Here is a 25747-nt window from a genome sequence, read left to right on the forward strand (position 1 = left end):
TTTTGCACTGAATAAAGTTTCTTTCTTCACCACACCCTATACTGGAGATTCCTGTTGGTGTTGAACTGGGGCCAAAGACCATTGGTTGATGTGCCTGAGAAAGAGGATGAAAAATCTTGACTTAAAACTTTTAAAACATCCCTCCCTATTTCATAGCAATCACACAGATTTTTATAGATTACAGTACAAAGTATTTTTCTTCCATACACAATTTTAAATTTTGTTGGAAAATTGTGTGAGGATCTTTAATGTACATTCATGATTTCTTTCTTGAACTTTTGTTTCTTTAATTTCACAGAATCAGTCTGGAGTACAAGTAAGCTATAATTAAAACTAAAAAGTAAAGAGAAACATTGTTAGGACTATTACATGCTATTTTTAAGAAAGTTACTTATGATTGAAATTTTTAATATATTCATATGGTATAAATTCAAAAGGTACAGAAAAAGCACCTGTTTCCCAGACACTCACTTCCGTTTGCTGGAAGCAGTTACTGCTGTCAGTGTCTTGTGTATCTTTCGGAGATAATGTATGTGGAAGTATTTTTTTAAATTTAAAGATTATGCTTATTTTTAAACGATTTTATTTATTAATTTTTAGAGAGAGGGGAAGAAAGGGAGAGAGAGAGGGAGAGAAACATCGTTGCAGGAGAGAAAGATCACTGGTTGCCCCTTGTACAAAACCCCAACTGGGGACCAAACATGCAACCCTGGCATGTGCCTAAGTGGGAATCAAACCAGCGACCTTTTGCTTTGCAAAGTGATGCCCAACCAACTGAGCCACACTGGTCAGTGCTGTGCTTATTTTTGAGTAGCCAATGCATATACAAAATAAAAAATTCAAAAGTGTACACAGTGAAAATTTTCTTTGCTCACCCGAAACTCTCAGTCTGCCTGTTTCCCTCTCCAGAGACTTTCATTGTTTCTTATGTAACCTGCATATATACTGCCTGTCAATTGTCAATAAGTATTACTAGTGTACTTATATACCATTAGTGTACTACTAGTGATGGCTTTCGTAATACCACCCCAAGTGTAGTAGATTTATTAGGATAGTGTGTTCAAAATGATAAAATTCCTCATACATAGAGAATCACTGTAAAGTTTGAAAAATATTCAGACAAGTTCCCTTACCACTGTACTACATTTCCTTCAAATTTTAAACTTGTAACACAGGCATCCACTGTCTTAAGCTGTCTTCTTTTGGGGTGATATTATAATCCTGATATAAGTAGGGGAATATGAGACAAAAATATACATACAATTAAGCTGAGAACATATTGTTTCCAGGATTTTGGAAATAAACATCTTTATGAACTCAAATGATTATAGAGCATCATCTCCTTTGATCTTTGGTCATTGGATTGAGTTGGTTTGGAGCAATACGCTTCCATGAAAACCAGCTTTACTCAGGTGCAGGTAAGCCTCCGGCTCCCTAGATGTCGCTGTGGCTCCATAATGAGGGTAGGGATGAGACTCTCTGGTTATGAAGTTGGGGGCGGAGTAGCGAGAGTGGCCGGGAAATGATGGCTGATGAAGAGGAAGAAGTTGAGCGGATCTTGCAGAAATTGCAGGTGGGGGCCATAGGTTAAAACCTGTATGTTCTTTTGTTATCGGGGAGAAGCAGGGAACCCACTTTATGCAGTACCCATGAGTTTCTTGGCACCTGCGGGACTCTGCGTTTGTCCGTACGGTTACTATAACAACTTCCGAAGGTGCAGCCGCAGCCTGCCCAGCAGCCTCCCTGGCAGAGACGCAGCCCCTCTATGCGTTGGGACCTCCTGCTGCCGATCTGACCTAATGTCAGCCCTGTATGCTAGAGGATTTGTTGTTCCTAACTTTACTCCTGCACATTCTTGTGAAGTTTTTTCCCCTCGATTCACCCGTAACAAATTGCATACACATGTTTGTGGCAGATCTCCAGGAGCTGTTACTACAGGTTGTTTTGATACCCGCAAAGGCCGTTTCTTCCTTACTCCTCTGCTTTGAAATTGTCAACGGTTACAGTAATGGCTTGCACCGCATGTGTCCTGGTTACTCCCATTAAGGTTTAATAGTTTTTAAAAATTAATTAGTTAATTAATTGATTTGCACACTGCTCAGTCCCAGTTTGGGGTCTGATGCAGGGGAGACCAGATTCCACCCAGTCCACAGTTGACTGACGTTTTGGCTAGGACTAGTCTTTTGTACAATGTAGGTAGGAGCTAAGTCCTTGGCTCGGCTCTTAAGCTTTCTTTTAATGCCCCAAGGTTTTTCTTAAATCTCAGAAATTCAGTTCTTTGTTTTCTAAGACAGCCTGGAATTTAAACATTAGACCTGGGACAGGCTTGTAACTTGCTTAAGACTTTTAATGCAGAAGTTAAACATAGATAAGATTTTGTTTTTTTGAGCAGATTAAAATAACACTTTTTAGAATGTAAACTTTATTTCACTTCCAGTAGACTTGGATTAACTTAATTATTTTTCTAGTGTGACCAGCTGAAATATAGAAATATTAGTGTGTATATATTTATATATACATGCATATTAGTGTGTGTATGTATATATACACACTAATAATATTTCATATGTATATGGAAACCTGAAAATGCATACTAAATAGTGGTTATCCCTGAGGTTGTTGGGGGTGATGAGGTATTTTTTAATTTGTAATTTTACATGTACCTACTTAAATTTAACTATATATCTATAGTTATCTATAGATATATAGTCATGAGACAGAAGTTACTAAAATGTTCATTCCAGCAAAACAACAAAACCAAGCAATGTCTTGCATGTTTGCTTTAACAAATACAACAAATAAGAAGACCCTCTCTAAAACTCCTAATTTGCATCTATGCTGATTGTAGGGAAAAAGAAAGGGGATATAATTTTTGCTGAGAATAGTATTTTCCTGGGCTCACTTGTGGTAGGTGCACTAAGCAGCTAGGTAGAGGATGCTTGGAGTATCTCAGAGTGGATGGGGAAGGTGCAGGAATGGAATAGAGGAGAGGGAAAGGATAGTGATGTTGCTATCCATGGGAATGGTGGCAAGCTGTGATTTCATTCTTATAGACATCTTAGGGTACAAGTGATGTATAAGGTATATTTTTCAGAGTGTATTTTATAGATCATTTTTATTACAGTCATCTAGCGTGCCCGTTTAAGTGCAGAATTTTGAGTTTTGCTAAAACTACTAGAATGAAAATCTCTCATGCCAGGTCCTGAAAATAGACACAATAAAATTTGAAAAGCACTACTGCATAGGGTGCTAGTCCATTCTCCTGGTTTTGGGTAGGGTTTTAAATTAAGCATAGGACATAAGTATTTGTTAGAGACAGGGATGTTTCATTAATTCATTCAGTTAACATATTTAATGAGAGCCAGTCTTGTCCTAAGCCCTGTTGTAGTAGTGCTTAGATACAGCTAAACAAATTAAGTCCCTCCCATCATGGAGTTTACATTCCAGTGGTGGTGATAGATTATAGATAGTTAACGGTAGGCCATGGGATTTCAAATGATAAGTACTATGAAGAAAAATGATTTAACAGTGGACAGAGGAGAAAGGGGTCTTTTAGTTTGGTAGTCAGGGAAAGCCTCTCTGAGACATTGATACGTGAACTGAGATCTAAATGATGATGACGAATGAGCCCTGCAAAGATCTGGGGAAGGAACGTCCAGGCACAGGGAACGGCATGTATAAAGACACCAAAGCAGGACTGAGCTTGGTGGATTTGAGAAACTGAAGAAAAGCAATGCGGCTTGAGTTTTGTAGGAGGGAGAGTGGTAAAAAGTGAAGTTTGAGGCAGGGTGAGTAGTGGGAGGTCCGGTCATACAATCTTCTCGACCATAGCAAGGAGTTAGATTTTAGTCTACCATCTGTCTACAGTGGGAAACTATCTGAAGGTTTGTGATATGAGAAGGTACAGAAAATAAGTAGCATAGACAGTAGATAGAAAATAGATGGGGGGGCAAGAATAGCATGGGAAATATAGAATTTAAAGGACTTGAGACACATGGTCATAAACTAAAGGGGGGGTAATGGTGGGGACAGGGGGTAGGGTGGAGGGGAATGAAGGGAGGGGAATAGAACAACTGTAACAGCATAATCAATAAAAAAATTAAAAAAAAAAGAACTGCATTTTTATAGGGTTACTCTCACTACAGTGAGGAGAATGGGAGAGAGTAGAAGCAAAATGACTAGGTAAGAAGAAGATATTGCACTAGTCCAGGTGAGTGATGATACTGATTTAGACCAGGATGGTCATGGTGGGATGGAAACAGGTAGACGGGTTTAGGATGTGCTGTAGAGATAGTTAAGACTTGATGGGATAGTATTAATGTATTTTGCTGTGTACAATATGCACTTTTTTTGTCAAGTATTTAACAGAGAACATTAACTTGGAAAGAATGCAAGGGAGCCAGAAGGTGACTTGACAAAAACAAAATAAAGCAATGGAAAACACAAATACTTAACAGAACAAAATCCTACAAAAATACCAAGGTTATCAAGCTTAAATTGGTCTGTTTGTTATGGGGAACCAACCACTCTCACGTGTTTATCAAGGTCACAGAGGTCATGTATTTGCAGATGCTAGCACAGGAAGTATCAAGGATAAGAATGTTTTTGTTAGAAGTCCAGTTTTAAGGTAAATTTAAAACTTTTATACTTTGGGAACTAGTATCATAGGATTAACTTACTAACTTTTATCTTACCTCAGGTTGCAAAGTGTTTCCCACCTTTTGACTGTGGTATGTGAATTGCTTAGCTATATTAGAAGCCCTGCTGGGGCTGGGGGAGAGAGAACTATCATCGTGGTGCAGAGACTGGCATGGGACAGTGCGAGAGTGGGCCTGGGATATTGGCCATTGTTTCTTATGATCTGTGGCATTCTGATAGACTTGTCTGTCTGCCTCTTGTGTTATTCCTAGTTGAGATAGAGAATCAGTATTTTTAGGCAAAGATCTGGTATAGCTAACCAGTCTTCAAATTTTCTTGTCTGGTATTCTGTCCACTTAATGGTACCATCCTTATGCTTCCTAGGAACTGGTGGATCAGCTCTATTCATTTCGAGAGTGCTATTTCGAGACACACAGTGTTGAGGATGCTGGGAGGAAGCAACAGGATGTGCGGGAGGAGATGGAGAAGACCCTGCAGCAGATGAAGGAAGTAGTGGGTATGAAATTCCAACAGAGGGTGCAACCCCTTGCCCATCACTGCCATGTGATAGCTTTTTTCTCTCTGTATCCTCTTTTGTCCTTTTTGTGGCTGCTATAGCCCAGTACAACAGAGTATTTCTTCTCAGGACGCCTCTGCAGGATGGCAGTCTTTCAGTCCTCTAAACTAGTTTTACTAAAGTTTGAGTATAGCAAATGCCATGAAATAAAAGAGCATACTTGTTGCTTGAACTATTACAATGATCTTCTTAACTGACCTTTCTGCCTCTAATTTCTTTTATTTCTAAATCAACTTATTTAATGACTGTGGCCATTATCTTTCTTAATCATTACTTAAAGCATTTGATTTTATCCTTTTGTCTACCTCTTTGCTCAAGTGTCATCGAAGATTGCTACTCTTGAGTGGTTAAAGTCCAAACCCCTTAACCTGGTATTCAGGTCTCCGTTTTCTGTTGGATCATGCATTCTCCCATGAACATGCCACATGTTTTCTGCCTTTGTCCTTGTTTACATCATTTTCCTATCTGAAGGGTCTTGTCTTTTTTTCCTTTGTGCTTTTTAAAGCCCATTCACGGCTAGATGCATATGGTCTCTTTCACTGTTGTTCTAATTTTCTATGTATATGCTTTGTCTTCTCCACTAGATTGTAAACCCCTCAAAGAAGGGGGTAATGCTTTCTTTGTTACTCCATTTGTTAACATAGTTTTCTGCCTATGGTAGGCTTTCAGTAAGTGGTTTGGCCATAAAGATTTTCCTCAAGTATTTCATTTCTAGACCTGACATGGGGTTATTCATGAGAGAAAGTGTCCTGGTTGTATCAGGAAGACTGCCTGGGTTATTTCACTTCCCTGTATCTTTTCCCCTTTCTACTAGGTTCTGTTCAGGGCAAGGCCCAGGTTCTGATGCTGACTGGGAAGGCACTGAATGTGACTCCTGACTATAGTCCTAAGGCAGAAGAGCTTCTGTCAAAGGCTGTGAAGCTGGAGCCCAAGCTGGTGGAAGCCTGGAACCAGCTGGGGGAGGTGTACTGGAAGAAAGGGGATGTTGCAGCTGCCCACACCTGCTTCTCAGGAGCCCTCACCCATGTGAGCTTCCTTCTGTCCTCTCTGGGATATGAATATCACAGTAGAGCTGTGCTGGGACTAGGAGAAAAGAATCAGAAGGAAGGAAGGGTGGGGAGACAGAACTGAATGAGGAAAATGGGGACAGGGCACTGAGAAAGGAAGATGATGGGGTCAGGTTCAGGGGCAATGAAAAGTGAAGAAAAGTTAGCCACCAAGTTGGTGCTTGTAGATGTGGGTCTAAGATACATATGGCAGTAAGAATTAAGGTGATAAATTAGATTTAGAAGAAGATGGGGCTAGAGTAGATCTGGAAAGGCGAAGTCGAATCAGCAAGGTTGAGTATATACGTCTTTTCCATTTGCAGTGCAAGAACAAAGTCTCCCTTCAGAACCTGTCAATGGTGCTTCGCCAGCTGCGGACTGACTCTGGCGATGAGCATTCTCGCCACGTCATGGACAGCGTCCGGCAGGCTAAGTTGGCTGTGCAGATGGATATCCATGACGGCCGCTCCTGGTGTGAGTGCTCTCAGAAACCGCTAATCCGCTTTTAGAGCTCATTTAATGACTGTGGCCATTATCTTTCTGGCTACAGACCAGAGTCATCTGGAGCCCAACTAGAGTCTGCCTCTAAAGCCAGGCATCTTTTTTTTTTTTTTTTTTTTAAGATTTTTACCTATTCATTTTTAGGGAAGGAGAAAAAGGGAAAGAAACATCAGTATGAGAAACATTGATCTATTGCCTCTTGTACGTGCCCCAGCCGGGGACCAAACTCACAACCCAGGCATGTGCCCTGACCAGGAATCAAACGTGCAGCCTTTTTCTTTGTGAGGTGATGTCCAACTGACTGAGCCACACTGGTCAGGGCAAGGCATCTTTGCTTTGAAGAAGCCTGAAAGGTATTTTGTTGAACCACTATTCTAGGAACTCTTGGATCTTTTCATTCAAGAGAGGGGGCTTATGTTCTACGTAAGCAAGGCAGGGCTTTTGTGTATAGTCTGTGCAGCTTTCTCCTCGTTTGCCTCTATCCCAGTGGAATGTGCCGTGCGCTAAATACAGTGTCATCACTAGTTTGTGTCGGGCCTTCTCATAGACTTTTCAGAGTGAAGGTCGTTTCAGAACAGGTCATTTCTTGAACTTGGGCTCTGAGATAATCCACCACTACTTCAGTTTCTTCTCCTCTCGTAGGTGGGGCAGGATGGCTAGAGTGAAGTGGAGCTGGTTATTTCCCTTCTTGGTTCGGTCCTGGTTAACTAGTTCCCTGAGGGCAGCCTTGTTCACTTTTGTTAGGAACAGAGTGCTCTAGCATATTTCAGAATGTTCCTATTTTCAATCCTGCTGGAATAACAGGGGACTTTTTTTTCTCTGATATGTGTTCTGGGGATCTGGTTGACCTTCTGGAGGTTGATCTCGTAATACTGTGGGGGCCTCCTTATGACTAGGACCCCTGCAGTTTTTAACTTCCAGACTTGTCCGTGCTGAGCCTCCAGTAATTCATCAATGACAGTTCAGCTTTTCATGCCCCAGCACTGTTTCCTGTGGCAGCTCATGCGTTTCTGTTCTTATAAAGCTGTAACTGCCAGTGTTTACCTATCTGTCCTTCCAGTTTTCGGGGCAATGGTTTGCCCGCTGATGTCCCCTCTGTAACTGATCCAAGAAGAGTTGTGATTTTTCCAGTCACTTCTGCTCTTATTAGGATGGCATGGCAACTTCCAGGCTTCCTACATGCCTAATGTAAACCCTGTGTTTCTCTTTCAGATATTCTGGGGAATGCTTACCTTTCTCTGTACTTCAATACTGGCCAGAACCCTAAGATCTCCCAGCAAGCCCTCAGTGCCTATGCCCAAGCAGTGAGTATTTATGGTCACCCCGGCCAGATGAGTAGGGCAGCAACAGAAGCAGGAGTGCCGTTCAGTCTTCCTTGTGGCTCTCGAGCAAGCAGGATGGCAGAGTTTGCTGGCATCTAACATGTGTGGTTTTGCAAAGCTGTGTCTATAGAGGTGACTTATTTCCTCTTAGCACTCGAGTATTAGCAACCCCTTGCAGTGCAGTGCCTCAGTGCTAGATAGCAACTTGAGCTGTGTAGATTTTGTTATAGGCATGTATCCAAATCACAGAGCCTGTGCCAACATGTTCATCTTTTTAAATGGGAAAAAGTCTGTATTAAAGTAACGTTTATTAATACTTGTGTGCATATTTTAAAAGAAATGAAAACTAATAATTATAAATTAGGTGCTATGCCCAGATTAATCATTACATACTATGGCTCTGGATTTCCCACAGGCTAAAGTAGAAAATAGCATATAACTCATTTTGGATCACTTTCTAGGAATTATTTCACCGGACCTCAAGCTTTGCTTAGGTCTTCAGGCCATTTTTGTGTCAGGAACCACTTGCATGGGGTTCCTTCAGGCCGTGGGTGCCTGGTTACTCATTATTAAAAGATTCTCATTGGCCTTCTGAGCACTTTTAATTTAGGCTTTATATTCACCTTTCTTCGTTTGCTTCTTGCTTCTCTTGACACAGAATTGCTTTTTAACTTATTGTTACTGATTTTGCTCTGTGTGGCAGAATAAAGAATGTAGTTACCTTATATTCATATTTGCAAGTTAGGAACTGCCCTTTTTTCAATCAGAGAGCTTTTAGGCAGAAGGATTATATTTTACTCTAATTTCTTAATTTGATTAATATTTATACTTTAAAGAATAGTATGTTGTACTTCCTTTAAAATTTTGTGTTTGGCTTCTGCTAAAATTTAACTCTGAATTTCTTCACCCAAACTTGCATTTTAAAACATATTTGAGTCAAGCATTTAAACAGTATTAATTCATGTTGTTTGTACTTTTGCTATGTGCCAGGCAATGAGTGAGTTAAAAAAAATAAAATGAACATAAGCCATAAACGTCACCAGCAGTTTCTTCGAGGCACATTGGTCTGCACTGACATGTGGATTCTGGCCACCTCTTTTTTTCATTTTTTAAAAATTTTAATTGTTCAAGTACAGTTTTCTGCCTTTTATCTCCAGCCTTCCCCACCTCCCTCCTGTTTCCACCCCCCTCCCCTGTTATTGTCCATGTGTCCTTTATAGGCGTATTCCTGCAAACCCTTCCCCCTTTTCTCTGAAATTCCCTCCTCCCTGGTCACTGTCAGCTGCTCTCTAGTTAAGTGTCTTTGGTTATATTTTGCTTGCTTGTTTGTTTTGTTGATTAGATTCCTGTTATAGGTGAGATCATGTGGTATATGTCTTTCACCACCTGGCTTACAGCCATCTCTTTAAATTAGAGAACCAGAGCTGGGCTTTCGATGTGTGTATTAAGGGGGCTTGTGTATATAGACATGATTCTGCCTGTGTCTGGAGCTGGGCTCCAGAAGAAAAGCATTAAGTCAACATTATTTCTTTTCCTTTTTCTTTCTTTTAAAAAATTTTTTAACTGTGCTTGTGCTATTATCATTCAATACCCTTATGCCCCGCCCCACCACCCCACAGTCACCACACTGTTGTCCATGCCCATGAGTCCTTTTTCTTTTTAGCTCAATCCCTGCACCCCCTGGGTCCCCCAATACCTGTCATGCTGCTCTTCATCTATGAGTCAGTCTCTGTTTTGCTTGTTAGTTCAGTTTCTTCGTTAGATTCCACATGTAAGTGAAACCATATGGTATTTATCTTTTTCTGACTGGCTTATTTCACTTAACATAATGTTCTCCAGGTCCATTCATGCTGATGCAAAGGGGATGATTTTCTTCTCTTTTAAGACCGAGGAGTATTTCATTGTGTGAATGCCCCATAGTTATTTTATTCACTCATCTAGTGATGGACACTTAGGCTTCTCTCATATCTTGGTGATTATAAATAACACTGCAATGAACATGTGGGTGCTTATGTTCTTTCAAAGTAGTGTTTTGGATTCCGTTGGATATATTCCTAGAAGTGGGATCTCTGGGTCAAAAGGCAGATCCATTTTTAATTTTTTGAAGTATCTCCACACTGCTTTCCACAGTGGCTGCACCAGTCTGCACTCCCACCAACAGGGCAAATGGCTTCCCCTTTTTTCACATCCTTGCCAGCCCTCGTTGTTTGTTGATTTATTGACGATGGCCATTCTGACAGGTGTGAGGTGGTATCTCATTGTGTTTTAATTTGCATTTCTCTGATGATTAGTGACGTTGAACACCTTTCATGTGTCTACTAGCTGTGTGTATGTCCTCTTTGGAGAAGTGTTTATTCAGGTCCTTTGCCCATTTTTAATTGGATTTTTTGTATTGGTGTTGAGTTGTATAAGTTCTTTATAAATTTTGGATATTAACTCTTTATCAGATATATTGGCAAATCTGTTCTCCCATTCTGGTTGTCTTTTTATTTTGTTTATGGTCTCCTTTGCTGTGCAAAAACTTTTTAGTTTGATTTAGTCCCATTTGTTTATTTTTCTTTTGTTTGCCTTACCTGGGGAGATATATCAGATAGAAGATTGCTGTGAGCAATGTCTGAGATTTTACTGCCTATGTTTTCTTCTAGGATTTTTATGGTTTAGAGTCTAATATTTAAGTCTTTAATCCATTTGGAATTTATTCTTGTGTGTGGTGTAAGAAGGCAGTCTAATTTCATTTTTCTTCATATACATGTCCAATTTTCCCAATACCATTTATTGAATAAACTATCTTTAGCCCATTGTATGTGCTTGCTTCCTCTGTTGAATATTAATGGACTGTAAAGGTGTGGGTTTATTTGGGGGCTCTCTATTCTGTTCTCTTGATCTATGTGTCTGTTTTTATGACAGTACCATGCTGTGTAAATGACTATGGCCTTACAGTGTAGTTTGATATTAGGTAGAGTGATTTCTCCAACTTTGTTCTTCTTTGTCAGTATCACTGTTGCTATGCGGGGCCTTTTGTGGTTCCACATAAAGACATTATTTCTTTTTTAGTCTTTCCTAATGTATACACCATCATCTCCCTATGAAAATATTTTTTAAAATAAGAATGCTTTCACAAATTTCTTCTCTTTTTGTACTATTGAATGGATAAAGTATAATCATATGTTAAAGTTTCATGCACATACAAAACCCTTAGCATCCTTGAGTTTTCAGGGACTGTGTAATATACCACACAAACAACTACTGTACATCAGTGTGGGTGTAAGTAATGTTTTGACAAGGAAGAAGCTTGAGTGTTTTCAGGGAGAGGAGATTTAGGACATGCTGGGCATGGCCATCCTTAAGGCTGAGGCAGGATGCACCGGCGATCTTTTTGTCCCTCTGCAGGAGAAGGTTGACAGGACCGCTTCCAGCAATCCCGATCTTCATCTGAACAGGGCAACGGTAAGGCCTGCGGGGAGAGGGGGCTTGTCTGCAAGTCTAATACATCTGGGTCTTGGCTTGTGAGGATAGCTGAGTATTCCTAGGGGCAAGGCGTGGCATAGATTGCAAGAGAAATGTAAAATTACTTCTATAAAGAACTGTCTCAGTTTAACTTCAGTATTTGGTGGTGGAACCATTAGAGGGAGAGGAGTCAGGGTCGAGGGTGAGGGAGTGTATGTAGGGGCTAGGGTGGGACAGTTTAGAAGACTTTCTGAAATTCTCATTGTAAATATCAAAGTAGAATGAGCCGATATATGCAACTTAACCATTTTAGAGTTTGAAACTTAGCTTCTTTGCAATGACTCCATTTTGGGGGTTGTGATCACTATGGCCAGGATGTTGAGGTGTTTACGATCTCTTCAGGATGTTCACTGTAGGACAGGAAAACAACTGGCCTAATCCATTGTGCCATTACTCTCCCCTACGCCCCTGGCACAGTTTGTGTTAAATATACTTGTAATTGGGAGGTTTTTGGTGATTTCTTGTGCAGTTACATAAATATGAAGAGAATTATGGGGAGGCCCTGGAGGGCTTCTCTCAGGCAGCAGCACTGGATCCTGCCTGGCCAGAGCCCCGACAGCGAGAGCAACAACTCCTGGAATTCCTGAATAGATTAACCAGCCTCCTTGAGAGCAAGGTAAAGATTTGTAAAGGCTGAATCCTGCTTTTTTATGCTACTGTACATCAATCAAATTAGAATAGAATAGGTTTTGGCAGTAGCGACCCTAGGAAGTGGGTAGGTGGGAGGGAAGGACTACACTCTCGAGGGGAGTGACTAGTTCCCAGCTTCTCACCTGTATCCCCTTCCTTTGCAGGGAAAGGTAAAGAGCAAAAAATTGCAGAGCATGCTGGGAAACTTGCGCCCAGCCCATCTAGGTCCTTGTGGTGATGGGCACTACCAGTCAGCCTCTGGGCAGAAGGTGACCCTGGAGCTCAAGCCTCTGAGTGCACTGCAGCCTGGTGTGAACAGTGGTGCAGTGGTCCTGGGGAAGGTAGTGTTCAGCCTTACCACAGAGGAGAAAGTGCCCTTGTGAGTTTCTCTTGCCAAACTTCTCCTACCTTTTTGAACTACTGCTCTCCCTTCCTGACCTTTCCCTGACAGTTGAAGACATAATTAGTGGTCACAGATTAGTGAGTTCTGCTTCCCTCCTGTGATTGTCTCATGAGCAGGTGATGTCTAACCGTCTCTGTAGATTCTGTTACCACCCATTTTTCCCCATTTCAACAAATATTTATTGAGCATCAGCTATATGTGTTGTATGGAGTAAAAAAGAGAGAAAGAGAGAAGTGTAAAGGACTCAAAGGGTGCTTACAATCTAGCAAAGGAAATAAGTTAAGCACGATTATTTAGGAAATTTTTAACTCTTGAAAAATTAGGGTTTTATCAATGCCATCATTCCTTAGTCCTTCCCTCACTTCCAGAAAGTTCTCACTCCTTTGCAGTCAGTCCCTGTTCTTGTTCCCACATTGAGAATTAGTTTCCCTGTTTTTGACCCAGCTATTTTTCATTCCTTTAAGATTTAGTCTCTTCAAGGAAACCTTTCCTGCTTTTTGATCTGGATATTTCTCCAATGCCCAACCTTTACTTTACTGAATTTGTCATAAGAGAAAAGTTATTCTAGCACCTGTCACGTTGTACTGTATAAAGTGTTGGGTTAGTTGTCTGACTCCGGCTAGACTGTTAGCTCATTCATAGCTGGATTTGTGTCTCACTGCTAAGCACAATGCTTGACATATAAAGTTCAGCAAAAGTTTGTGGAATTAAACTAAATTGCCAGTTATGGTTAGAGAGTTTGATGAAGGTTGTGATAGTTAAATTGACAGACCAGGAATAATGTTTCACCTGCAGCATTTTGAGCTAGTTCATTTTTAGTAATTGTTGAATGGTCTCACTGTGCATGTGTCCTAAACAAACGAGGACTCAGATGTCCATGGTAGGTGATGGTACCTGTTACAGGTTTTCAAAATGAGTTACTAAGAAAGCACTTATTTATTTTACTGGTATTTTAAAACCACTGTTTTTGTTCTTTCTTGCCCATTTTTCTTCCCTGCCCCCCTCCTCTTAATGTATTTTAACCTGGCAGTACATTTGGCCTGGTAGATTCAGATGGACCTTGCTATGCAGTGATGGTGTACAATATGGTGCAGAGCTGGGGAGTGCTCATTGGCGACTCTGTGGCCATCCCTGAGCCCAGCCTTCGGCTTCACCGGATTCAGCACAAAGGAAAGGTGAGTGGTAGCTAGGATTGTCTCTCAACTTAAAGATTCTGGAAGTAGGTCCAAGTTTATCTCTTTTTAAAAATGTGTAAAGAAATGCATCTATGTGTCTATGTATGATATCATATATATAAATACAGACACACACACACACACACATATATGTAATTTTTACTAAATAGGGAAACTACTGGTAAAGAGAAGGGATGAAAAAATGGACTGAGCAGACAAAGAAATAGCACGTGATATCACTTATATGTGGAGTCTAAAGAAGCTGAACTTTGTAGAAAACAGAGAATAGAATGGGGGTTGCCATGGGGTGGGGGGGCCGGGGGGACATTGTTTAAGGGTGCAGACTTGCAAGTAGTAGGTAAGTATGTCCCAGAGATCTAATGCACAGGCCAGTGATTGATTATGGACCAAATGGTATTATACACTTCAAAGTTGCCAAGAGACTAGATCTTAATTGTTCCCACCACAAAACAGAAAGGATAATTATGTGACATGATAGAGGTGTTAGCTAAAACCAGGTGGAATTCATATTACAGTATATGAATCAACATGTCATACACCTTACACTTACACAATGTTATAAGTCAATTATCTCACTAAAAATAAATCTTAAAAAATGGACTAAAATATTGTTACTGAGCTGTTATTACTGTAATAGTTTGATATGTATACATACCTCCAGTCTTTTTCCTTTTCATATATACATACACACACATTTGTATGTATAGTTTAAATGATGAATAGAATAGTATATGCAGACACTTGTCAACATTTCCTGTATTTTTAAGGATTTTACAACATTGTTCTGAGTTTACACGTAGAGTTGGTGATGAAGATTAGGATGATAGTTCAGATTTATTGAACACTTAACTGACTGCTAGGCACTAAGTTTTACTTCCTGCACTGGCTCAGTTAATCCTCCTAAAAATTCTGAGAGTAGATGTTTAATCACTTGTTTACCATTTAGGTCAGGAGTGGACACTGTATAGCTCGTTGACCGTATCTGGCTAACTGTCTGTTTTGCATAGCCTGTAAGTTAAGAATGACATCTGTACTTTTAAATCAGAAAAAGAGTAATTTGTGATACATGAAAATTACAGGAAATTCAAATGTCAGTGTTCATAAGTAAATTGTTTTGAAACAAGGTCACACTCATTTGTTGACTATTGTCTGTGGCTGCTTTTGCAGCAGAGTGTCAGAGTTGAGTGGTTCCGTGACAGATCGTATGACCTACAAAGCCTAAAATACTTATTATTTAGCCCTTTACAGAACAAATTTGCTGACCCCTGAAGTAGATTATTCCTAACTTTTTTTAGTCTTATAAAAGCACCATAATAGATATTTTTATTTCTGCCTATGTCCATGATTACATCCTTAATGAATTTCTGAGGCAGAACCCCAGCTCTAGAGAGTATGCAGATTTCCGAGATTTTTGTGATACATATTGCCCAATAACTTTGTGGAAGGTTGTACCGGTTATTACCAAAAGTGGATGTGAGTAATTATTTCCCTGCAGAAATACAGGGAACTGTATTTCGTAGTGTAGAAACCTTTGAAAAATTACTTACTGATTTTATGTGAAAAATATAGCATCACTGTTGTTTGGCCTTGGTTTCTTGATTACTGGTGAGGTTGAACATTTTTTCATGTTTATGGACTAGTTATATTCCTTTTATAAATTGCCATTTTTTAATCATTTGCCTATGTTTCTGCTAGGATATTTTAAAATACTGATTTATAAGAACTGTTCAGTTGACCTCTTTGACGTGACTTAAATGAGCCTCATTCACACTCCTAATGGGACAATATTTTTTGGATGAAGATCTTTTAAAAACATCTTTTATAACTTCAAGTACATTTGAACTGATGAATGGAGCTGATATTTTCTGTTATGAGGAGAATGTCTAAACCACACATTTTGTTTCTTCTTCCACTATAAAGGGAGAAGTAACTTTAATTTATAGCTGGCAGGTTAATTTAGGTCCTTACAAACACTTGGACTAAGAGTTCTGCAGAAATTTCCACCTGGCTGGTTGCTATGTGCATCCAGTTATAATCCAGTCAACCAACACTGTGGGAAGGGCAGGTTCTGTGAGAGTTGGCGGCACCCTTTTGTTAGGCAGTGCCAGGAACTTGTCTATTTTGAAGCAGAGAATTGCCTCATTTTTGTAGTGACATTACTGGCACCCTACCTGCCCCAGATCGTCCTTCTGAAAATTGAAAACCTTGGGAAAATTATATCCCCTCTCTTAGCTCAGCTTTGTTGAATGTGAGATGGAGGTGGGGGGTAGTGCTGGTTGCGGGGAGAGGAGGAGAAAGCCACAGGTGGTGTACCCCCATGTGGGAGTTTGTTCCATCTTAGGGTCTATGATATGCTGAACCTCTGTATGTTTGTCTTTTCTAGGACTATTCCTTTGCCAGTGTTCGTGTGGAGACACCCCTCCTGCTGGTGGTGAATGGGAAGCCTCAGGGCTCCAGCAGCCAGGCTGCTGCTACAGTGGCCTCACGGCCACAGTGTGAATGACCTTACTTAGCCTGCATGTGAAAGAGGGAATGGAGGCACGAAGATAAGCTCTAGGGCACTCATCAGCTGGACCAGCCACATCCAGTGACTCACCTGGAATGGGGGGCTGTTAGATGACGACCTTCCCTTCCTCTGCCCTGAAAGATGCTGTGTGTCTTTTCTTTCTCTCCTCTTAACAGGTTCTAGCTCTCACTTGGGCCACATACTCCTGTGTCTTTCATTGCTCTTCTATGTTTTGGGCAAAGAGCATGGAACTGGTCAAAGTGTTGGGATCTTGCCATGGGACAGAGTCCCCAGGGTTCCTGTTCTTGCCTCCTTCCTGAGCCTCATGTGTATATATCATTTCAGTATTTATTGCTGAGGGAGGGGGCTTAATTTTATAATGGCTTGGTTTTTGAGCAACTTTTATTTTTATTTTTAAAATTTAGGTTTATCCCCTTCTTTGGGGCTGGAACAGAATTAAATATGTTTGGAAAATAATAATGCCTTGTTTGGCTTGCTTTGTTCTCTCCAGGCTTGGATTCTTGGTTTTTAGGATCACTTTAGTCAATTAGAGTAGCACCCCACCACCTTTTTCCCCTTTATACAAACTAGTTTATTTCTCACCCAGTTGACATTCTGGTAGTCCCAGAGAGTTCCCAGGCAGCCCAGGGCCGAGTGGCAGCTCCACAACGTTGCTGGCAACCAGCTTCCTTCCATTCCCCATTCTGTCAACCCTAGGGTGGTCGTCATCATGGTCCAAGATGACTCTTCTAATAGTGGTGCTAGACAGAAAGAGAGTTAGATACTTGTTTTCTGTTTTCAGGTGCTGGTGATAAACTTTATAACAGTTTCTTTTAATATTCTTGTGGAAAAATGGAAATATGTGAGAGAATGAATAGGTAATTAAGTGGTATGTTAATTGGATATAGATTAACTTGGAAGAAAGACTTGTTCAGTTCTTAGTGATTTGTGTATCATTGATGTCTCATTCAATTTTAAAGTGTAAAATGCAGAGGGCTCTTCATAATGGATGATAGAGTAAGCACAGACCTATCTAAAGAAGGCAGAAGGGCTGAATCTAGGATGGAATTGAGCCCATTCTTTTGGTCCAGAGGCCCAAAGTTTTAGTAGATAAGGTAAAGTCAGTATGAGTAAAGCCAGTGTGATACCATTGCAAAAACACTTTTTATGTAGATTACACTGTGAATCTGGTAGCTAGAGGTAGTTTTTAATACATTGCCTGTCAGACCACAGGTGGAGCCTTGTATTCAGTTCTGGTTGTTGATTTCAAGGCTTGCAGTCCAGGAACAGCAATGAGGAACTTGAGGGGGTGCAAAATATCTTGAGAAGTAGTTTAAAGCGATTGGTGTGTGTGGGTGGGGGGTGATGTATGCCATCAGGGTCAGCAGAGAGATGAGATCCAGTAACTTCTGTTTTTACTCAGGTCCTGAGATGACATGTTCTGGGTTGGGCCAGGCTGTAGAAAACTGGCCAGTAGGTGGTAGAAGCACAACTTAAATGACTTTGTGATGAAATATATGAACAAACGAACATGTAAAATATGTATGTAGTTTTCTTTTTTAACAGCTTAAGGAGTAATTAAAATACTTGTGAAAATGTGTACCTAGCTTAAAAACCAGAGCATCACTAGTATCTTGGAAGCCCTGTTTGCCTTTTCATGAGCTCCTTTGTTTTCATAGCTGTAAAATATCTCAGTGTACGATTATGCCAGTATGCACATCCTACCGTTAAAGGATATTTGGGTCTTGTTTTTCATTTTTTCTATCGGGGAATACATTATTAATATTTTGTACATGTCTTGATGTGTAAGTACAAGAGTTACTTTAATAGCATGTTTTCAGAGCATTAGCATTACCTGGAACTTCTTAGAAATGGAGATTTTTTGGCCCCAATTCTTGAATTAAAAACTCTAAGGAAGAGTCCAGCCATCTGTGTTTAACAAACCCTCTCAGTGATTCCTACACATACTAAAATGTGAGAACCATTGTTTCAGAATATTGACACAAGTTTGGGATTGCAGGGTTATAAAGTATACACGTGCTCAACTTTATTGAGAAATACCAAACATTTCCAAAATGGCTGCACCAATTTATGTCTCTGTTATCCATGGATGAGTCTTCCCAATGCTCCTCATCCTCCTTTGTTGGATGTTGTCTTACTTTTAAGGGGTTGCAAGTATAGGAGGTTAAAATGATAGCTCCTGTGCTTTTAATTTATGTTTCGCTGTTATGGGCTAGAGGATCTTTTCATATATTTACAAGCCACTAATATTTTCTCATGGTGAAAATGACTCTGTGCTTTTGTCCATTCTGTATTGAAATTCAAATTGATTTATAGAACTTATTTATGTATCCCTGTATAGTAATCTTTTGTTATTTTTTAAAGTATATTTTATTGATTATGCTATTAAGGTCCCAATATTTTCCACTTTGCCTTGCTCTTCCTGATACCCCCTTCCCTCTAGCAATCACTCCCTTGGATCAGGTCCAGGGGTCATACATATAAGTTCTTTGGCTTCTCCATTTCCTATACTGTTTTTAACATCCCCCTGTCTATTTTTATGCCTAGCAATTATGCTTCTGAATGCCTGCACCTCTTCCTCATTTTCCCCCTTCCCCCTCCTACCTGATAAACTTCCAAATGATCTTAATCCCTATGATTCTGTATCTGTTCTGTTTATTTGCTTAGTTTTGTTATTTTTTTAAAGATTCAGTTGATAGTTTTGAGTTGTCATTTTAATGTTCATAATTCTGATCTTTTTCTTAAATAACTACCTTTAACATTTCATGTAATAATGGCTTGATGCTGATGAACTACCTCCTTTAGCTTTACCTTGTGTGGGAAGCACTTTATCTGCCCTTCCATTTTAAATGATAGCTTTGCTGGATAGAGTCATCTTCATTGTAGGTCTTTGCTTTTCATGCCTTTGAATACTTCTTGCTGGTCCCTTCTTGCCTGCAGAGGTTTTTTTTGAGAAATCAGCTGATAGTCTTTTTTTTATTGCTCACTTACAGTTGTCCCTCCTTTCTCCCATTGCTCTACCTTGCCTAGTCCCCCGCAACTCCCATAGCCCACCCCCCCTCCCCCGCAATTATCTCTGACCATGAGTCCTGTATTTGTGTTCCTTGGCTTGCCCCTTCCCCTTCTTCCCCCTCTTATCCCCTTCCTTCCACCACTCTGGTCACTGTCAGTTCTTTATGTCAATGTATCTGGTTCTATTTTCTCATTTGTTTTGTTGATTAGGTTCCACTTATAGGTGAGATCATATGGTATTTGTCTTCTTCCTCCTGACTTATTTCACTTAGCATAATACTCTCCAGTTTCATCCATGTTGTTGGGAAAGGTAGGAGTTCTTTTTTTTTTTTTCTTTTTTTTGCTGTGTAGTATTCCATTGTGTAAATGTACAGATTTTAATCCACTCATTTACTGATGGGTACTTAGGCTGTTTCTAGTACTTGGCTATTGTAAATAACTCAGTTGGTAGTCTTATAGGAACTCTTTTGTAGGTAACTTTGTGTTTCTCTTGCTGCTATTAAGATTTTTTATGTTTAACCTTTGGCATTTTAAATATGATTTGTCGTAGTGTGGGTTCAATTTGTTTGGGACTCTACTTCCTTTGCCAAATCACAGAAGTTTTCTTTCATATTTTTTCAAATAAGTTTTCACATTTCTTTTTTATTAAGTATATTTTATTGGTTATGGTATTACTGTTTTCCCAATTTTTCCCCCTTCATCCCCCCTCCACCCCGCACCCCCTCAACCCTCCAGCATTCCCCCCATCCTAGTTCATGTCCATGGGTTGTACATATAAGTTCTTTGAGTTCTCTGTTTCCTATACCATTTTTGACCTCTCCCTGTATATTTTATGCCTGCCAATTATGCTTCTTCCCTTTACCTTTTCTCCCCATCCATTCTTCCCTTTCCCCTCCCCACTGAAAACCCTCCATTGTAAGATCCATTTCTCTAATTCTGTCCTGTTCTAGTTATTTGCTTAGTTTTTATTTTCATTGTTTTTCTTTTCTTTAGGTTCATTTGTTGATAGTTGTGAGATTGTTATCATTTTACTGTTCATATTTTTTATCTTTTTCATAGATAAGTCTCTTTAACATTTTATATAATAATGGTTTGGTGATGATGAACTCTTTTAACATGACCTTATTAGAGAGTCCCAAAGACGTTGGACTCAAAGAGGAACACACTAAGGCACATCATTAAGTTACCCAAGATTAAAGATAGAGAGTCTTAAAAGCAGCAAGAGGAAAGAAGAGTTACCTACAAAGGAGTTCCCATAAGACTATCAGCTGATTTCTCTAAAGAAACCTTGCAGGCAGGAAGAGGCTGGAAAGAAGTATTCCAAGTCATGAAAGGCAAGGACCTATATTCAAGATGACTCTATCCAGCAAAGCTATCATTTAGAATGGAAGTGCAGGTAAAGTTTTCATATTTCTTGCTCTTCCTTCTTATCCTTCTGGCATCCCTATGATTTGGATGTTGGCACTTTAGGAGTTGTCCCAGAGTCTTCTTACACTATCCTTGTTTTTTTAAATTCTTTTTTTCTTCTTTCTGTTCTGGTTGAATGTTTATTTCTTCCTTAGGTTTCAAATGATTGATTTGAATCTGGACTTTTTTCCCTTCAGTGTTGTTCCCTGTGGATTTTTCTATATTTCACTTAGTGTAGCCTTCATTGCTTCCTTTTATGTTTTTGCCATACTCAATGAGTTCTATGAGCATCCTGATCACCTGTGCTTGGAATTGCATCTGATAGGCTCTCTCAGATTCCATTTAGGCCATATTTCTTTGTCTCCTCAGTTTAGCAGCCTCCCTGTATTTGTCTCTGTGTATTAGATAGAGTTGCTTTGACTTTCTGTCTTAGCACAAGTCTTAAGTTGTATGGGGGGAGCCTTGGTTATTTGCCAGGGTGGGGCCAACTGCTTCTCAGCTTTGTGGCTGTGTGTCAGGGGAAGGCTTGGGGAAGGGACTGTGCTGCTGCCTGGCTTCTGGAGGTTTGTCCTGCACTTGCCCCTTTTCTAATCACCTTACCCCCTCCCCATATGTGACTGATGTCCTTCAGCTGTTACCCTGGTGATAAATTCCAGAGTAGGTTGATTTGTATATATTCTAAATCTGTGCAGGCCCTTTAAACAGACTCTTCCAAGAATCCAGCAGTTTCTTCCCAACCCCCACTCTTTCTGCAGCCATAAGTTATGAGGATTTATTTTCCTGGTGCTTGAACCTGGGGCTGTTTAGTCTGACCTGGGGCTGGGATCCTACATTACCAAGGTGTCCCTCCCGATTTTTATCCACCACAGGTGAATGTGGGACTGCCCATTCTGCCTCTGCCAGAGCCTCTCGGCACCACACAGCTTCTCCTTGCCTCTCTGCCCCTACTCCACATCTCTGCTCTTTCTACCCATCTGGATTAAGGTGGGTTCTTTAAATTCTTGGTTTTCGGCCTTCCATATAGTTTGATTTTATGGCAGTTCTGGGTGTTATTTGTTTTGAAGTGATTTGTAAGCATTCTTGTGGTTGTTCCAGGAGGCGAAATGTGCCTGCCTATGCCTCCATCTTGACCAGAAGTTTTCTTTTGTCATTTTGTGTGCTTCAAACATCTAAGAGTTTTTTAGCTTGTCTTATTACTTTCTGAAATGGATCTTTTTTTGAACAGAGTTCTTAAATTCAGTGTTACTGAGTTTGTAGTATTTTCTTTTATGGTTAGTGCAATTTATGTTTTAAGGAGTCCTTCTCTACCCTGCAGTCATAAAGACATTTTACCACTTGCTTTATGAATTTTTGTCATTTCTTTCATGAGTTTTTGTTCTGTTGTAGTATAGCTTATATCATTTTTTTCATAATGACTAATTAATGGACCCAGCACCTTTTATTGAAGAATCCATTATTAACCACTGATCTTTAAAGCCCAGTGTACCTTAAACCAACTTTTCATACATATGTAGGGCTGTTTCTGAGTTCCCAGTTGTCATTTATTTTGGTCAGTTTATCTCTGTGCCAGTACCACATGGTTTTATGGTTTTCTAAAAGTCAGTATCTGATCATACAAGTTTCTTTCATGTAGTTCCTAACATGTGGCTCATTTACACTTTAGAATTAGCTTGCAAATTTCCATGAAAAACTTTGGAATTTATATTGGGATTATATTCAATTTATAGATCAATTTAGGAAGAGTAGACATCTTTGTAACTGAATCTTCTTATGTATGATTTTTTTAGTTATTTAGGTTTTCTTCAATGTATTTTAATACAATTATCTACTTTTCATAAAAAGTCTTATATATTTTATCAGACTTAATCCCAGTTAGTTCTTCATAGTGTTTGATGCTATTGTAAGTAGTATAATTTTGAAGATTACATTTGATAAGTGTGGTTGGACATATCAATACAATAGGCTATTTTATATACATTTTTGTATCTGTGACATTTTTGGGACTCATTCTAATTGTTGATTTCTTTTGGTTTTCTGTGTACAAAATGACTATTTTTGCGTCTTTTTGATCCTTTTATGTTTTGTTTTGTTTTGTTGCTGGACTAGTTAGTACCTCTGCTATGCTGAATAGAAGTGATGATAGCAAGTATTCTTTTCTTATTCCTGTGCTTGATGGAAATATTTTCAGTATTTCAATATTAAATGAGATTATTGTATGGTTTTACATACATGTACTCTTATATTCCAAGCCTGTTTTGAGTTTTATCATGAAAAGATATTTTATCTAATGCTATTTCTGCGTTAATTGAAATGGCAAATTATTTTTCTTCTTTAATTTGATAATGTGATGAATTAGAGCACTTGACTTTTGATTAATAAACCAAATTTGCATTCTTAGTACAAACCTAACTTGGTCAGGGTATATATATATTTACACATTGCTGGATTTACTAGTGTAATATTTAGGATTTTGTACCTGTGGGTCACAAATGATGCTAGTTTGAGTGTATACTTTTTATTTTTTAATCTATTCTCGTCTGGTTTTGATATCAAAGTTATATTACCCTTATACAAGGAGTAAAGAGTTTTTCTTTTATGTGTTTATTTGCAAAGTTTATATAAAATTGGTTTATCATTTTTCTTGGTAGAACTTGCCTATAAAGTTCTGGCATCAGCACCTGGCATTTTCTTTGTGGAAAGCTTAACCACACATTTAAATTTTTTGTTGTTTATTGGATTGAATTATGCAAGCTTTCTCTTCATTTTTGATAGTTTGTATTTTTTTTAGTAATTCATTTTACTTAAAATTTCAAATTACTCCTAAATTATTTGTAATGTTTATTTTTTTGTTTTTTTATCATCAGTTTTAAAGTAGTTCCTGTTTATTAACTGATCAGATTACAAAAATGACCATGGTGAATACCTTAGTTCATCCTTCTAATAAGCCTGTTGATCTGGTCCTTCCTGTTACCAGCATCTCCACCTTTGACAAAATGGGTGGTCTTTTTCTTCATTCTTCCTCGTGGAGAAGATAATTTGAAGGGCCACAGGAAGTTGTTTGCTTCTTGAAGCGTATTCCAACAGTATAGACCTCATGAATAAGATCCTCCATGCAGATTATTCCATATTTACCAAGAGATCAAGCAATCAATGCGTTATCTGTCAGGGCAATTCATTTTTTGTTGATTTTCCCATACCCACACTTGTACATCAATTCATTTACTTACTTCAGGTTAAGGTACCTCCATGCAATATATGGTTCCACAGTCCTCAGCATGTTAATGGAAGCCTTGTTGAGCTTAACAAAGGTGCCATTGAAGATCTGGTGAAGGTGAAGAGGCTGTAGAACCTTTCAGGCCTTTGTGCTTACATCACTGATACCTCTGATCCTGATTGCAAATTTGGGTTCCCAATTTGGGTTCTGCAGGTACATAGAAGTTGCCAGCTTTTCTCGCCATTCTAGCTGTTTGAATTTCAGATCTATACTTCTGCCTATATTCCTTGTGATAATGCTTAGCTTTTTCATAGGTGTGCTTCCTCCTTGCCTTTTGAAGCATCTTTTGGGCAAACTTCTTTCTCAGGTGCTTGATTTTCAGCTCTGTGAAATTTCTTTGCTTTTTCTTAAGAGTTTCTGGCACAGCAGGAACCTTCTTCTCTTCTGCGCCTTCCATGATTCCAGCTGGAAAAAAAAGAGGAACTCCTGTTTTTTTATTCTTTGCAGTAGCAGTATTTTCCCCCCTTTTCTCTACTGATAACTCATTTGTATCTTATCTCTCTTCTTTCAGTCATTTGTCTCTTAAAAGTCTTTAAATACTTTGATTCTTTTGTATGTTTTTTATATTCCATTAGTTTTTATTTATATCTTTATAATATCCTTTTTTCCTCCATTCCAACTATTTTAAGGACTGCCTATTTTTAATCTAGAGTGTGGTTTTTCTATTTAACAGACAACACTTCATTGTTTAAAATTTACGATCCATTATTTGTGATGTTGAGCATTTTTAAATAAAATATTTGTTAGCTACTTATGAATTTTATGTGAAATGTAAAAGGGAATCCAAGACTGAGGAAACTGTTTTAAGGGAAAAAATTTAGGAAGATAATGTTTAGGACATGATATAGCACTGTGTACATTCTATATGATATGGCACATGTTTTATTATATTCTAATTACTTGATCGTATGGTTTGAACTCTTTAAGGACAGACACTAATTTATACTCATCTTTGAGTTCTAGACATCATATACATCTGTGAGCCTTAGACATTGCCTGCCTCATTAACAAATGGCTAACTGGCTTGATAGATGGTGGGTTAGGAAAATAGGATATATTAGTCTAATATAGAGGGTACTGACACCTTTTATGCAGAATAATAATGATTTTGAAATAATTATTCTGTTGACTTGAAAAACCTGTGAAACAGGGCTCCTTCTCTGGTAGTTGTTCCTTTTGTAGGTCAATGCAGTCTCTAGCCTTTCAGTGAAATACTGGAAATTGTGCTATCCTTTATTAGAATATGCGGCATGGAGGTCAGAATTAGAAGACAGGAAGGAATATATCAATCATGGTTCAATCAGGGGAGCAGAATCTTTACGTGTTACAGGGCAAGAGATTTATTATATAAATTAGACCTTATGCAATTGCCGCAGGGGCTGTGGCAGTGAAGGTCCAGGAGGAAGTCAGGAGTGAACAGCCAGTCAATCTGAGAAGCCAGGCACATCCAACCACTGAAGGAGACTGCAGAGGGAACTCTTGTAGGGAGATCCAGGGCAGGCCATGCCTCTGTAAACACAGCCTCTGTGGGTCTGCTGCCAAGTGTCTGTGGTGGGCTTGCAACCACTGTTGGCCAGCCTGGTCAGCAGTAAAGAAGAGCTGACAACCCTGGGCAGTGTGGCTTGGGTGGAGCATCCTCCTATAAACTGAAAGGTCATGGGTTCAATTCCCAGTCAGGACACATGCCTGATTTGTGGGTTCAGTCCC

The 25747-nt window shown here is 39.3% G+C and overlaps 1 protein-coding gene and 1 pseudogene across 2 annotated transcripts; one reads left to right on the plus strand and one right to left on the minus strand.

Moving 5' to 3' along the window:
• The first annotated feature begins 1505 nt into the window (after positions 1 to 1505).
• On the plus strand, positions 1506 to 16921 carry TTC5 (tetratricopeptide repeat domain 5). Of its 2 annotated transcripts, none has more exons than XM_037128583.2 (10): positions 1506 to 1573; positions 5023 to 5155; positions 6030 to 6241; positions 6585 to 6735; positions 7975 to 8066; positions 11475 to 11531; positions 12061 to 12207; positions 12386 to 12600; positions 13655 to 13799; positions 16204 to 16921. In XM_037128583.2, the coding sequence occupies exons 1-10, from the start codon at positions 1523 to 1525 to the stop codon at positions 16321 to 16323; spliced, it is 1323 nt and encodes a 440-aa protein (XP_036984478.2). In that variant the 5' UTR covers positions 1506 to 1522; the 3' UTR covers positions 16324 to 16921. The 2 variants fall into 2 exon arrangements, with proteins under 2 accessions (XP_036984478.2, XP_036984479.2); XM_037128584.2 differs by having other exon boundaries at positions 13672 to 13799; positions 16204 to 16291.
• Positions 16922 to 23690: 6769 nt separating this feature from the next.
• Positions 23691 to 24458, minus strand: LOC128626697 (60S ribosomal protein L7-like; annotated as a pseudogene).
• Positions 24459 to 25747: the final 1289 nt, after the last annotated feature.

Source organism: Artibeus jamaicensis, unplaced genomic scaffold, assembly GCF_021234435.1.
Source record: "Artibeus jamaicensis isolate MK-2021 breed Jamaican fruit bat unplaced genomic scaffold, CSHL_Jam_final scaffold_854, whole genome shotgun sequence".
Classification (NCBI taxonomy): Eukaryota; Metazoa; Chordata; class Mammalia; order Chiroptera; family Phyllostomidae; genus Artibeus; species Artibeus jamaicensis.

What these genes read in the sequence shown, in the direction of transcription:
- TTC5 (XM_037128583.2), top strand. Translation starts at nt 1,523, where the DNA reads ATGATGGCTGATGAAGAGGAAGAAGTTGAGCGGATCTTGCAGAAATTG. An exon ending in TCTCAGGAGCCCTCACCCAT is followed by an intron (nt 6,242 to 6,584) that starts GTGAGCTTCCTT and finishes TTCCATTTGCAG; the next exon opens with TGCAAGAACAAAGTCTCCCT. An exon ending in CCAGCCTCCTTGAGAGCAAG is followed by an intron (nt 12,208 to 12,385) that starts GTAAAGATTTGT and finishes CTTCCTTTGCAG; the next exon opens with GGAAAGGTAAAGAGCAAAAA.